Source organism: Microcaecilia unicolor, chromosome 11, assembly GCF_901765095.1.
Source record: "Microcaecilia unicolor chromosome 11, aMicUni1.1, whole genome shotgun sequence".
Classification (NCBI taxonomy): Eukaryota; Metazoa; Chordata; class Amphibia; order Gymnophiona; family Siphonopidae; genus Microcaecilia; species Microcaecilia unicolor.
Window position 1 is genome coordinate 83,411,795 of NC_044041.1, and position 16,010 is coordinate 83,427,804.

Genomic DNA, 16,010 nt, shown 5'->3' on the forward strand with positions numbered 1-16,010 from the left:
TTTACACCTGCTTCAAGTCACGCTTAGCTGTCAGCTAACTTCTTGTTTGGAGGAGAGTCTCAGAATACTGTCCGACAACTGACAATCCTCTTAATCATGTGAAACTAACTTGTGCATCTGAAGTTTGATTCGCACTGCATTTCCTTGTGACTCTGGGCAAGTCACTTCACCCTTCATTGCCCCAGGTACTAATAAGTACAGGTACCTGTATATACTATATAGAGGAGGGAGGAGTAGCCTAGTGGTTAGTGCAGTGGACTTTGATCCTGGAGAACTGGGTTCAGTTCCCACTGCAGCTCCTTGTGACCTTGGGCTAGTCACTTAACCCTCCATTGCCTCAGGTACCAAAACTTAGATTGTGAGCCCTCCAAGAAAGTACTTGCATATAATGTGTACAGTGCTGCATAACACTATAGAAATTATTTGTAGTACTTAGATTTTGCCCACACCTTTTCAGTAGCAGCTCAAGGTGAGTTATGTCAGGTACACTGAGTATTTGTCCCTGGAGAGCTCATGATCTAAGTTTGTAGCTGAGACAATGGAGGCCTAAATGACTTGCCTGAGATCACAAGGAGCAGCAGTATGATTTGAACTGGCCACCTTTGGATATCAACCTGGGTGCTCTAACCACTAGGCCACGCCTCCACATAGTCATTGTGGTGATCCTGAAATACCAACTGGCTAGGTGTGCCGCCAAGAGAGGGCTAAGAAGCACTTCACTAGACATGTAAAAGGTGGTAAATAAATCCTAATAAATAAATAAATGTGTAACAGATGACAAAGAACCTCGGTACTAAAGCTTGGCGTGCACGTGGAACAGTGTGCATGCTAAATTAGTTCCAAAAGACCTGAGCACATGTTAAGTGGAGTGGAGAAGTAGCCTAGTGCGTTCTTCTTTGCAGCTCCTGCTCACTGGAATTCTCTCCCTCTACCTTTAAGGTCTGATAGTTCCTTTAAGAACTTCAAAAAAGTTCTGAAAACCTGGTTGTTTAAACAGGCTTTCAATTAATGAGAGCAGAGAGTTTGATTGTCATGCAATCCCCCCTCCCCTTTTCCAAGCCTTGCTCTTATACTATCCTTCCCACCTTTCTTCCTCCATTGAGCCTTTCAATTTTTGCCTGATCGTGTTTCTGTTGCGTGAAACTGCCTATCCTGTCAAATATTGTAGTTCCTTTCTGAATCTGTTTTTGGCCCAGATCTGCAAGTTAGCTTGGGCAGTATAGCAAGTGTAAATAAACTATAGTGCAGCAGACTTCAATCCTGGTGAAGTGGGTTTAATTCACACTGCAGCTCCTTATAACTCTGGGCAAGTCATTTAACCCTCCATTGCCCCAAGTACAAAATAAGTACATGCACATAAATAAACCACTTGCAAAAGATGTTCTCTACCAGCTTTTGTAATCTCCTGTTCTCTCCATATGAACTTTTTAAAATTTAATACCTGCCTTGGATCTGATGTTAAAACCATTTTACTAAGCTGTGATAAATATTGGGTAATAAATTCTATTACATAGTACATTCCCATGGTAGGTTTGGGTAATACAATGTACAACTAGAGCAAAAAAATAAACATATTGTATAACCACTTATTCAAAAATCCAATACAAACCAATTTTAATGCTCCATTTTCTTTACTAAAATACAAACTCACTTTAATCCTACAAAAGAGATTGTTTTTCTTTGATTTCCTCTGCTAGAGAGTCCTGTCTCACTGCTCCCTTTCCTCTCAGGGTGAGAGAGGTACAATCCAAATGTTCCTTGGGTACTGGCCAGGGAGAAACCCCCAAGCGTCACAACAGTCTCTCCAGCTCCTGGCCTCTTTCTCTGAAGCTCCCAGAGTCTTTTTTCAGCCCTCAAAGTTTTCTCATATCATTTGTCCATGCAAATCTCATGCAAATAAGTCCAGTCTCTTCCAACTCTCAGTTGTTCAGCTTTAAACCTCTTCTTCCGCCCAGGAGTCATTTGACTATTCACCAGAGGGTTAGCCCCGCACTTGCCACCTCCCATGTAGTCTCCTCTATCAGGCTACAACTCTCCCCCCATTCAAAGCTCCAGACTCCTCCTGAATGTAATAGTGAGGACTTAGGGCTTTAAAAAAAATATATATATATATTTTTTTTTTAGAGAAACTTTTTTCTTTAATAGTAGGGTCTTTATTTTGTCAGTTATCTTTTTTAAAGAGAGAACTACTTGTTTTCTCTTTCTTTCTTTCTTTCTCTGTTCTGATGAGTAGCTACACTCTCCTATAATAGAAATTCTATAGTAGTGTGGACCTTTTCTGCTGGTAAGTCTTATGCTGTTTTTCATCTTACCTCGGAGCATGGTCAGTCATCAATACAAAATGTCTTTTCAACAGATAGTACCTGAGGGAATTCATCACCCATTTTACTTCCAAACACTCCATTTCTGTAGTAGCATACTGTTATTCAGCTTCCTATTCAAATAAAGTACTGGATGTTCTTAGTAGCCTAGTGGTTAGTGCAGTGGACTTTGATCCTGGGGAACTGAGTTCAATTCCCACTGCAGCTCCTTGTGACTCTGGGCAAGTCACTTAACCCTCCATTGCCCCTGATACAAAATAAGTACCTGAATATATGTAAACTGCTTTGAATGTAGTTGCAAAAAAAAACCTCAGAAAGGTGGTATATCAAGTCCCATTTCCCTTCCCTTCCCTATTTTCTGGTTTAATACTGCCCCTAAGCTCAACCCCGAGACATCCATTTGTAGAATAAATTCCTTGCTGAAATCCATGTTCTGTAGGGCAGGATCATTACATAAGGCTTCTTTCAGATGAACAAAAGCCTGGTCAGCCATCCTATCTCATTTTAGCTTGGTTGAGTGCGAATTCCGCAGCATGCTGGTCAAATCTGCAGCTAGCTCAGCAAAATGGGGTATAAATTTCCTATAGTTCCCCACTAGTCCTAAGAAAGCCCTCATTTGTTTCTTAGTCTTGTGCACGGGGACCTCCTGAATTGCTTCCATCTTGGCATCCATGGGTTTTACTTTCCCCCCTCCCACACAGTGGTCGAGGTACTGTACCTCTGTCTGTCCTAGGGCACACTTTTTGGGGTTAGCCGTAAGAATAGCCTGTCTTGGGGCCTTACAATACCGCTCTAAATGGGTCAAATGCTCCTCCCATGTGACTGAGAATACTTCTATGTCATCTAAATAGGCCCTGATATAGACCTAGTGGGGTTTCAGTATGGCATTCATCACCTTTTGAAATGTGGCTGGAACCCCATGGAGCCCAAATGGTAGCACGGTGAATTGGTATAGGCCCTGGAGGGTCACAAATGCTGTCTTTTCCCGAGAGTCCTTCTGTAATGGAATCTGCCAATACCCTTTCGTGTTGACAAATACTGCCCCCCCCCCCCCAGCTCTTCAATCAAATTGTCTATTCTGGGCATTGGGTAAGCATCAAAACATGAAATCCTATTTACTTCCCTAAAACCAACACAGAACCAGGTACTTCTGTCTGGTTTCAGGACTAATATTATAGGGCTGGCCCACTCGATGTTGGACTCCTCAGTTACCCTTAACCAGAGCATTTTCGCTACTTCTCGTTCTACCACTTCTTGCTTAGCTCTGGGTAGGCAGTACAGTCTCTGTCTAATTATTCGACCCGGTTGGGTTATAACCCGATGGGCTCCAACCTGACTGTGTCCTGGCAGGGAGGAAAAGACATCCCGGAACCAGTGGACTAAAGCTTGCAACTGTACTTTTTGGGTCGGTTGAAGCATTTCCCCAATCCTAACGGGGTGTTCCTCCTTCCTTCCTTCCCTCTATCTCAGGTCCAAAGTCCTCATCTTCCTCCATATCTGCTTCAGCAATTAATCCTCTCTCCACCCAGGGCCTTAATATTTATTAGGATTTATTAGATTAACATGGTATAGCTGCTTCCTATCTCAGCCTTGGCTGATTTTGTATGTCCAGGGGCCGATTCAATGTGTCACTACAAAGAACCCCTTCCACTGAGCTAATAATTTATTTTGGGAGGTAGCAAGAAGTATCAAAACTTTGTCTTGATCTTTAAATTCCTGTTCCCTTGCCTTTTGGTCATAATAACTCTTTTGCCTTCCCTGAGCCTGGCCTAAATTAGTTTTATCCAATTATGTAGTCCCCTTCAAAATATGACTCTCTTTTTAAGCTTTTACAATTTAGCTGTCTGGATCATAATCATAACTACCATAGGTACTTAAATATATGAAAAAGAAAAATATGTAGGAAAAAGCCTCAAAAGGGCAGCTCCTATACTGTGGCAAAGAGCCTTCCGTATCACGGAGCTTACTTTCTCATCATAGGCAACAAACCTCCATCCGCCAATAGCTGTCCGTTATCATTCAATTTTAATTCAAATATATATTTTTAATAATATTTTTAATAACCAGACTTATCTGTACACATTGCTCAGTGTTCTCAATGCGCCACGGCTGACTATGGCCAGAGTTTTGATCCTTTCTCTGGGTCCGTGGCGTATAATTCTATGAGATATACAAAACAACAATGTCCGTCATTAAAAGTTATGGTACAGCTTCAGTGTATACATTCCACAGCTTAAATAGTCATTCTCACTTCACTGTTCTGGCATCCGGTACTGTCATTTCCCTGACTTGAGTTAAATTCTTCCCTAGTTCCTGTACATATTCAAGAACCAAGATCACTTCTTGGGTCCTCCCACCCATGTTTCCTTAACTATGCCCAATAAGTTCCTAGGCAGTCGCCCGAACATTAATTCAAAGGATGAGAACCCTACCGACACTTGTGCCACTTCCCTGTATGCAAATAATATGTAGGGAAGGATCACATCCCAACAGGCACTAGTTCCCCTCCCCTCCCCCCGCACTTCTTCAGCATACAGTGGTGGAAATAAGTATTTGATCCCTTGCTGATTTTGTAAGTTTGCCCACTGACAAAGACATGAGCAGCCCATAATTGAAGGGTAGGTTATTGGTAACAGTGAGAGATAGCACATCACAAATTAAATCCGGAAAATCACATTGTGGAAAGTATATGAATTTATTTGCATTCTGCAGAGGGAAATAAGTATTTAATCCCTCTGGCAAACAAGACCTAATACTTGGTGGCAAAACCCTTGTTGGCAAGCACAGCGGTCAGACGTCTTCTGTAGTTGATGATGAGGTTTGCACACATGTCAGGAGGAATTTTGGTCCACTCCTCTTTGCAGATCATCTCTAAATCATTAAGAGTTCTGGGCTGTCGCTTGGCAACTCGCAGCTTCAGCTCCCTCCATAAGTTTTCAATGGGATTAAGGTCTGGTGACTGGCTAGGCCACTCCATGACCCTAATGTGCTTCTTCCTGAGCCACTCCTTTGTTGCCTTGGCTGTATGTTTTGGGTCATTGTCGTGCTGGAAGACCCAGCCACGACCCATTTTTAAGGCCCTGGCGGAGGGAAGGAGGTTGTCACTCAGAATTGTACGGTACATGGCCCCATCCATTCTCCCATTGATGCGGTGAAGTAGTCCTGTGCCCTTAGCAGAGAAACACCCCCAAAACATAACATTTCCACCTCCATGCTTGACAGTGGGGACGGTGTTCTTTGGGTCATAGGCAGCATTTCTCTTCCTCCAAACACGGCGAGTTGAGTTCATGCCAAAGAGCTCAATTTTTGTCTCATCTGACCACAGCACCTTCTCCCAATCACTCTCGGCATCATCCAGGTGTTCACTGGCAAACTTCAGACGGGCCGTCACATGTGCCTTCCGGAGCAGGGGGACCTTGCGGGCACTGCAGGATTGCAATCCGTTATGTCGTAATGTGTTACCAATGGTTTTCGTGGTGACAGTGGTCCCAGCTGCCTTGAGATCATTGACAAGTTCCCCCCTTGTAGTTGTAGGCTGATTTCTAACCTTCCTCATGATCAAGGATACCCCACGAGGTGAGATTTTGCGTGGAGCCCCAGATCTTTGTCGATTGACAGTCATTTTGTACTTCTTCCATTTTCTTACTATGGCACCAACAGTTGTCTCCTTCTCGCCCAGCGTCTTACTGATGGTTTTATAGCCCATTCCAGCCTTGTGCAGGTGTATGATCTTGTCCCTGACATCCTTAGACAGCTCCTTGCTCTTGGCCATTTTGTAGAGGTTAGAGTCTGACTGATTCACTGAGTCTGTGGACAGGTGTCTTTCATACAGGTGACCATTGCCGACAGCTGTCTGTCATGCAGGTAACGAGTTGATTTGGAGCATCTACCTGGTCTGTAGGGGCCAGACCTCTTACTGGTTGGTGGGGGATCAAATACTTATTTCCCTCTGCAGAATGCAAATAAATTCATATACTTTCCACAATGTGATTTTCCGGATTTAATTTGTGATGTGCTATCTCTCACTGTTACCAATAACCTACCCTTCAATTATGGGCTGCTCATGTCTTTGTCAGTGGGCAAACTTACAAAATCAGCAAGGGATCAAATACTTATTTCCACCACTGTATGTATCAGTGTCTGAATAAAGTGTTCTACCAATCCATCTGTTTGTGGATGATAAGCAGTGGCCCTTACATTGCTGGATGCCAAACAACCGGAAAATCTCTTCCAGAGTTCGAGACAAAAAATTGGTACCTCGCTTAGTTAATATTTCTTTCTGGAAACCTATTTGACAGAATATCCCTAAGAGCTCATGGGCTATTCCTTGGGCAGTGGTTTTTCTCATCAGGATGGCCCAGAAGTATTTGGTAGCGTAACCTACCATCACCAAAATAAACCAGTACCCCCCTTTGCTATGGTCTAAAGGGCCTATAATATCCATTTCCACTCTTTCCAAGGGTTCCTCCATAATCAGTAGGGGAATTAAGGGAGCTTTCCCCGGCAATTTTTGGGACAACTTCTGACATTCTTGGTATGATTGACAAAACTCCCCTACATCCCTGTGTATCCTTGGCCAAAAGAACCGAGCCAGTAACCAGTCCACAGTTCCGGCCTCCACAAGATGCCCGGCAAGGGGGTGGGAATGTGCCAATATCAATAGAGGCCTCCGAAAGATACCATAACCTATCTCTGCTCTCTTCCATGCAGGCCCTGTTATTCTGTACAAAAGGTTATTGTGCTTCTGGTATAGGGGATAGGGACCCTGCTTCCCTGGCTCTAGACTTTGGGCTTTTCCCCAATAGTTCTGTAAATGAGGGTCTTTCCTTTGTTCATTGGGGAATTGATGAAACGTCTTCATCATCTCCTCCCCCACCGCTTCCACCTGACCTGAGGGATTAGTGCCTTCCATTTTTCTGCCCTTCTCTGAGAACGGGGCTTTCGAGTTTTTCCCAGTTCTTCAATTACCCCTGTCTCCGAAAAGGGGAAAATATCCTGTAACTGAATTGTAGGTGACTCTGTTCCCTGGAGTAGTCTCTTGACCGAGTGGATACCCAACCCTCCTTCAGGGTTACGGCCTCTTGCATCCCTGCCCAAGCCCTACCTAGGATCAGGGGAAACAGTAACTGCTCTACAATTGCAACTTTTAGGGGCCAGGTTTTCCCCTAACAAGTGAGATCTATCTCATAGGTAGGTTCTTGTTGTGAGTCCCCGTATACACTTCACACCCGTACCATTCCTGTGAAGGTTCCCAGCTTTTCCCCAACCCCCAATTACCTTGCCAAGGGTCTCGATACCAGAGATTGATTACTCCAAGTGTTGATGAGGGCTACTAAGTCCATTCCCCCCCCCCCCCCCCCCCCCATAATCCATGCTTTAAGGGCTTCTCCCCCTTCTGGCAGCCAGGAATCCACTGATCCAGAAAAGGAGCAGTCCATCAAAGGACATTAGTGCTTGAAATGCCCAATCTCCCCGCAGCTAAAATACCTAAGGGGAGGTTTAATCTCAGGTTGGGGGCTAGACCCAGGGGTCTCTTCTTGCCTTCCCAACAACTCTGGTGGAAGCCCATATTTTCCCTCATTGGGTTTCTTTCCTTCCTTTCTCATAATTCTAACTGGTTCCCAGGGTTTGCCTAAGGCATATTCCTGTCAGGACACCCCTTCCCCTTTTCCTCCCCCATTCCTTCTGCTTCTAAGTAGTGTTTGGTCAGATTTTTGGCCTCCTTTATGATTTTGGGCCCCTGACGAACAACTGATATCCTGGCAGCCAAGGGTAAAATATTTAGAAATTGTTCAAGGACAGTTAGGCTCACTATAGCATTGGGACCCTGGGATTCTGGTTCCAGCCAACGAGTGGCTAAGTCCAACAGGTTCTGCGCTGCTACACGGGGACATTCTCCCTTCTTGAATTCCCATTGCCTAACTTGTGTCTATATTGTTCGGGTGAGAGCCATAAGCGATCTTGGATGGCTGCCATCACTTGCTGATAGTCAAGGGCTTGACTCGTGCCCAAGGCCCTGTATACAGCCTGTGCTTCTCCTATTAAATAGGGAGCCAGCCTAATAGCCCATTGTTTGGTTGGCCACCAGGCCACTGTAGCTATCCTCTTGAACGTGGCTAAATAGGCCTCTGAATCATCCCCTGGACCTTAGGGTTAGTCCTTTAGTCTAGATTAAAGTCACTGCTCCTTGGTTTTCTACAGCCCGGCTCGCTCTGAGTCCTGTTTGGCTACAGTCCATTGTTTTTCATCCGCTACTCTCTGTAACTACTCTCTGTAGCTCTATAGTCTAGGCCTCCATTAGTAGCAGCATTGGTTACTGTTGCTGCCGTTGCCTGTTCATGACTTGGACAAACCTTCTCTGCATTGCATCCTGTTGAGCCTGCATTTGCTTGGCTATCCACTTCAGTGTTGCTTCAGATACCATATTCATGTAAAACAAAAGTTCCAAGGCAAGTGCAGGTCATACAACTCAACTACACTCCTTAAACATACTCCTTCTCAAAGACATAGATTAAAAACAAACATCTTAATTTTTATGAGTTCTAATACTACTTACTAAGAACATAAACTGAATTGAACTACAGTAGAGAGTGCGTGCGTGCGTGCATGCGTGCTTTCTTTTTTTTTCTCTTTCTTTGTTGTCTTCACCTCTGCCTGAGAGTCCTGTCTCATCGCCCCCCCCCTTTCCTCTCAGGGTGAGGGAGATTCAATCTAGAAGTTCCTTGGGTACTGGACAGGGAGAAATCCCCCAAGGGTATCAACAGTCTCTCTGGCCCCCGGCCTCTTTCTCTGAAGCTCCCAGAGTGTTTTGTTAGCCTTCAAAGTTATAATCATTCTTCCCCCTCCCAGGAGTCATTTGACTATTCCCCAGAGGGTTAACCCCACCCTTACCACCTCCCACATAGTCTCCTCTATCTGACTACAACCACCCCATGCAAGGTTCCAGGACACCCCCTAAACATAATAGTGGGGACTAGATCCAAGTGGTCTTATGGTAGAGGCCAGAAACCACTGTCTTTTATAAGGAGAGAGGGATATGCACAGATGCATGCATGTATGTATTTATGTGTGTGTACACACACACACACACGGAATAAGGTGAAATGGGTTCCTTTTACTGTCATGCTAAAAATGGTTTTAGTACAGAGAAAAATCTGTGTTCACCTATGGAGACTTAATGAATCGCTTTTAGATGAGGGGACTGTGAGGAGGTGCGGGACACTATCAAAGAATATCTCCTATTTTTTTTTTTTGTTTAATTTGTTTATTGATTTTCAACTTTTCAAGTTTACAAACTTGTTTAGAAAAATTGGATATAATGAGGTTACAATATAAGAAAATGTATTATACATGAAAATTCCCTCAAACCAATACAAGTCCACAAGTGGGGAGTTCAAAATACAAACATCATTGAAGATATATTAATAGGAAATAAACAATTTCAAAAAGAGTGGCAGAGGTGTACAGAGGACATTATATTCCAATTTCAAACAACATCATTAGTTGGAATTACTATTCCAACAGTCTTCCTAGATGTAATAAATGTCTCGAGTTGGGATGGATCATAAAACACAAATTTTTCAGAGTGGTATGTGACCAGACACTTGCACGGAAATTTTAAAAAGAAAGTCGCTCCCAGCTGAATCGTTTCCTGCTTTTTTTGAAGAAATCTTTTCCGGCGCACTTGTGTGTCCTTTGATATATCAGGATATACACTAATTTTTAACCCTTTGAAAATTTTTTCACGATTTTTATAAAACAATTTTAATATCCATAGTTTGTCAGAAGACAAAACAACTGTAGCCAATAACGTGGCTGGTATTACTTGTTCAGAATCTGAGGTTTCTAAGAAAGCTGTAACATCCAAAGGTTGATTTTGTAATATTTGTTGCTGTCTAGATGGAAGATAAAAAACTTGCGCTAAAGGAGGTATGTTTTCTTCACTGATCTGTAAAATATCTTTAAAGTATGTTTTCAGCATCTCTCTAGGAGCCACATTATCCAACAAAGGAAAATTTATAAATCGCAAGTTATTACTTTTTGAAAAATTTTCCATTGTCTCTGCCTTTCTTCTTAAATTAATTAAGTCTTTCACCATATTATTTTGAACTTTTTGCAGTCGTTGTACTTCTTTATCTTGTTTCTCAACTTTAACATTCAATTGCTTTACCTTCTCCTCTATACAGACAACTTCCTGTTTCACTTTTTGAATCTGAGGAATTAGTGCTTTGCCCAAATCTGCAATAAGTGTCCACAAACAGTCTAACGTAACTTCGGGAGGTTTAACTTGAAAAACTGCAAGTGAAAAGTCACCTACCCCCGTTTGTTGTAAGGAAATTCCTTCCATAGTCGAGGCATTTTGCTCCTCAATTGATGTTCCAGCCTGTGAGTTCAATTCAGCTCTTTGATGATCTTCATGTGTCTCCCGTCGTCCGTCGTCTATCCCCCGTTCTAGGGTAAGACTCGGAGATGCCATATCTAGAACTTCAATCTCACACGGCATTGGAGGGGGAGGGGGTGTTCGAGCGTCGGGGCTTAGAGAAACTTCCAGCTCTAAGGTCTCCTGCGCTCCTTCAACCAGCACAGGAGACAACAGCGAGCCGCTCACCGGCGTTCTGGCGTCCAAAACTCGCTGCAAAAAAGAATCTATCGGACCGCTTCGAGTTGGGGTACTAAGCCGCTGGGAGGCTGTAGCAGCAGCTTTCCCCCTTCTCTTAGGCATTTTTAAGGTATGGCTAACACAAGAAGCCTTTAGAGAGGAAAAAATCGCAGGAGCGTCTGTAACACGTCTGCTCTACTCGGCGGCCATTTTGAACTGCCTCGAATATCTCCTATTTAATGACACAGGCGATGTCTCCGAGGGGACACTGTGGGATGCCCTAAAGGCAGTAGTGAGGGGGGTTCTTATTAGGAAAGGAACCTATAAGAAAAAGAAGAGGGCAACTCATGAGTTGGAAGTGCGGAGGCAATTGGCTAGATTGGAAGCATTACATCAAAGGGAAGGGAAGTCGCAACAACTAATAGAGCTCAAACAGTGGAGGGCAAAATTACAAGAGATCCAAATGAAAACAATGGAGTTTCATAGGCAATTAATGCAACAGAAATTTTTTGAGTTCAGTAACAAGGCAGGTAATCTATTGGCTAGGGGGCTACGAGAAAGAAGAATAGCAAATACGATTACCAAAATAAAAGGCCCAAAAGATTTGTTATTCCATCAAGATGGGGAAATTAGGGAACAATTTATGAGTTTCTACAGGACTTTATATAAAAGGGAGTCAATAGCTCCCATAGAAGAGATTAGGGCTCACTTACAGAATCTCAGCTTACAACGAGTCACCGCTTCCCAGAGGGAGGCGTTGGAAGCCCCCATAACGCTGAAGGAAGTAGTGAAAGTCATTAAAGGCCTGAAGGGGGGGGGAAATCACCAGGATTAGATGGTTACACAGCCAAATATTATAAAATCTTCCATCAAGAGTTGGGTCCGCTATTGGTCAGGTTGGGCAATGCCTGTTTTGCCGACAGGGGACTCCCGACTAGTATGCAGGAAGCAGGGATTTCAGTACTATTAAAACCGGGGAGAGATCCTACCTTATATGGCTCTTATTGCCCAGTATCCTTGCTGAATGTAGATGTGAAAATACTAGCCAAAGTTATGGCAGGTTAGGTGGGATCTTGCCATCACTCATTCATGAAGATCAATCGGGCTTTGTCTAAAATAGACAGGTAGCAGACAATATCAGGCGGACTTTGAACCTGATGTGGGGAGCCCAGAGAAGGGGGGACTCTAAGACACTTTTGACCATAGACGCTGAAAAAGCGTTTGATGGAGTGGAATGGGAGTACCTATGGGAAGTCATGATGGAAATGGGATTGGGGCAGCCTTTCATAAGCTGGGTGAAAGGGTTGTATGAACATCCGGTGGCAAGGATTAAGGTTAATGGGGGATGGTCAAGTACACTCAATATTCAGCGGGGAACGAGGCAGGGGTGTCCCCTGTCCCCGTTACTGTTTGCCATATCCATTGAACCCCTAGCGCAGCGAATTAGGGAACTAGGAGAAGTGAAAGGAGTTAAAATGGGAGGGAGGGAACATAAAATTACCCTATTTGCTGATGATTTATTGTTCTATATAGGATCACCCCTGACAAGTTTGCCGGTGCTTATTCAGGAATTGAATTCTTTTGGGAGAATGTCTGGATTTAAAGTGAATTTTGATAAATCTGAGCTCATGGGAATAACGGTAACAGATCAGGAGGTAGAACAATTGAGGAGGAGATCTGTTTTTAGATGGACAGACTCCAGTTTCCGCTATTTGGGCATACAGATACTGAGAGTCCTTGACACTCTGTACCAGCTGAATTATGTCCCACTCATAGCAGCGATTCGGAGGGACCTTAGCAAATGGAGGACAGGGTGGCTATCGTGGTGGGGCCGCATAGTGGCAGTCAAAATGAACATACTTCCCCGTTTGCTGTTTCTCTTCCAGACGCTGCCAATTAATGTCCCTAAGGGGGAACTGCAGAAAATACAGACGGAACTGGGGGGATTTATTTGGGGAGGTAAGCAGGCACGGTTGTCCTGGAAAATAATGTGGGGGACGGTGGAGCAGGGGGGAAGAGGAATGCCAAATATTTTATGGTATTATTGGGCAGCACAACTTAGGCAAATTGGGGTCTGGAGTAAAGTTGATCTCTCCTCCGCGACTAGGCTAGAACAGATTTTTGTTTAAAGAGGTAGATTGGATGCATTACTATGGGGGTCTTACCTGGAGAATGATTATAAGAATTTGACATTAAATCCATTTATCTCTCACCTGCTCTTACTATGGGGGAGACTCAAACAGAAATTAAGGGGATTACAACTTAGATCTACTTACGTGTGGTTAACACAAGATTCCGGGTTCCCAGGGGGGCGAGAGAATAAGATATTTAAATCCTGGTTTGATAAGGGACTGATTAGATTTCGGGAACTTACAACAGAGGGGCAACTTAAAACGTTTGAAGTACTTAGTCAGGAATATAATTTACCTGAGACTGACCTGTATGCTTATCTCCAAGTCAAAAGTTATATGGTGAAGGCCAACTGGCATAAGGGTAATTGGCTAGAGAATGAGAAATTTGAGAACTTATGGGGGAGCATAATCTGGGGAGGTAAAGGAATCTCTAAATTGTATGAGCACATTAGAGGAACTGAGTTTGTAAAGTTGTCTTATATGAAAACATGGGAGCAAGATCTTAACACAGAGTTCAGTGGGGGAGAGTGGAAGAAAATGTGTCTTGAGGTTAAAAAAGCATCAGTATGCGTATTAGTTAAAGAAAATGCCGCCTATAAGGTCATGAGTCGATGGTATTATACCCCAGACAGAATAAGAGCTATGTACCCAGGAGCTTTGGATACATGTTGGCGCTGCGAGGGGGGGGGGAGGGGACATATTACCACATCTGGTGGGAATGCCCGAGTATACAGGGGTTCTGGAAATTGGTCTCAGAACATATAACTTTAGCAATCGGGGTTCAGTTCCCTTGCGATCCCAAGTGTTGCTTATTGGGGTACGAGAATAGGAAAGGGAAAAAATGGCAATGTAGACTCAAACGATTATGTCTAGCAGCAGCAAAATTAATCATAGCAGTGAAGTGGAAACAGAAGTTGGGTCCCACGGGTCAAGACTGGAAGACAAAACTACACATGCTGGTGGGTTTGGAAAAGTTGACTGATAGACGCCGGGGACACTATAATCCAAAAGCAGAAGAATGGTTACAATTAGAGGGGTCTTGGGAGGGGGAGAAAAAGAGCCAGGGGATACTGCTTAATGAGGAGAACAGAGGGAGGGATTGGTGGGGAGGGATTTGGGGTGGTAGGGAGGAGGGATAGGGGGGAGACATGGAACGAGGTGGGGATAAAAGTAAAGGGGAGGGGGGAGGGGGGAAAATAAAACTAGATGAAGTCAGAGCTTATATGTTGATGTTTTTGGCACTGTACAAGAGACTACGTCTCTCTGAATTTGTTATCTTGTTTTATTAATAAAACTTTTTGCAAATAAAAAAAAAATAAGGAGAAAAATCTGTGTTGGGAAGCATTGGCTACTTTTTAGTGTAGCTTAGTAAAAGCACCTTATTAATTTTTTCTTTTGTGTGATATTAAAAGGACTTGGCTGCTAACAAGCATCTGGCTGAAACGTGTCCATTGATTCTGTCTTCCCTGCCCTCCCCTCCCATCCATGTCCAGCGATTCTCCTCTCTCCCCTTCTCTCCCCTCTCATCTATGCCCGATTCTCCTCTCCCCTGCCCTGCCCTCCCCTTCCATCCATGTCCAGTATATCTCTTCTCTCCCCTGCCCTCCCCTCCCATCCATGTCCAGCGATTCTCCTCTTTCTCCTGCCCTCCCCTCCCATCCATGTCCAGTGATTCTCCTCTCTCCCCTTCTCTCCCCTCTCATCCATGCCCGATTCTCCTCTCCCCTGCCCTCCCCTTCCATCCATGTCCAGTATATCTCTTCTCTCCCCTGCCCTCCCCCATCCATGTCCAGCGATTCTCCTCTTTCTCCTGCCCTCTCCTGGCATCCAGCGATTCTCTCTTCCCTGCCCTCCCCTTTCATCGATGTCCAGCGATTCTCCTCTCTCTGTGGGAAACACGGCCTGCGTTGAGCCTTGTTTCATCTGGAACTGTGTAATTATACCTAGATTCGTGTATGGTACAGTTACCAATAAAGACATTTTTAATTACCACCTTGGATCATCCTGGTGCATGACTTCTAAGACCCTTCTCTGCACCACTGGTTAAGAACCCCTGCTCTAAGACACCAAAGATTTACTTTCTCTAATAAAGGATTGTTCCACACGGTCTTATTGAAGAGCCTGACTAAGACAGGCATTAAAAAATGATTTTTTTTGGCCCACCCCTAATAGCATGCATGTTCTATTAAGGATAAGTTTTAATGTATCTGGTTAAAAAATGTAGCACATCATGAGCTCCTGTTACAAAGCGATTAGCATGTGCTGAATGCGAAGAAGCCCATAGGAATTGAAGGGCTTTTTTGCATTGAGCTCACCGCTAATTGATTAGCGCTGCTTTGTACAAGGAACCCTTTATGTTAAATGATGGTTTTGCATTAAATGTTGGTGCACAAGCCTCTAAATCATTGACAGTCATAAGACTTGTACAGATTTGGCCACCTTTGCTAAAAGTTGCATCTACCTTACAGAAAGGCTTTTCTGCCAACATCTGAATATTTCCTGTCAAGCACCTGTACATTTAGATATGTAGAGATGCTGCGTAATTTAGGTTTATTTTTTTTTTTAGGGAAAACCTGATTTATTGGCATGTTAATATTGATGACAAAAATCTTCTTATGTCCCACGTTTCTGTGTTCAAATTCTGTACTACTGCCTGCAGAAGAGGATGTGGCAGACAAATTAGCTCAGGTAAAGACCCCGGTGTGGTAGCATGATTACCTGTTTTCTATACCATCAGAGTGACTGTAAAACAGGTACTAGGAGCCATCTCAGGCTCAGGCATTAGGTCCTTCCCAGTGTTCTAATGAAATGTCTCATCACTTACTCAGAGTCCCTCTAACCTGTAGTTAATGAGGAACTGTGAGGAGGAGCCAGATAGCTCAAGTAGAGACCTCACAGCCTACAAGGGAGCATAAGGGTGAGAAGACACGGCACTAGGACTGGCCCAAGGATATTGGA

The 16,010-nt window shown here is 43.8% G+C and overlaps 1 protein-coding gene across 8 annotated transcripts in view; it reads left to right on the plus strand.

Moving 5' to 3' along the window:
- Positions 1-16,010, plus strand: part of ANKRD24 (ankyrin repeat domain 24) — an 84,668-nt gene that overhangs the window by 44,422 nt on the left and 24,236 nt on the right. For all 8 annotated transcript variants that reach the window (XM_030219275.1, XM_030219276.1, XM_030219278.1 and 5 more), the window contains one exon: positions 15,712-15,740. In XM_030219275.1, coding sequence (XP_030075135.1) covers positions 15,712-15,740 — 29 coding nt within the window. The remainder of the gene's footprint in view (positions 1-15,711; positions 15,741-16,010) is intronic.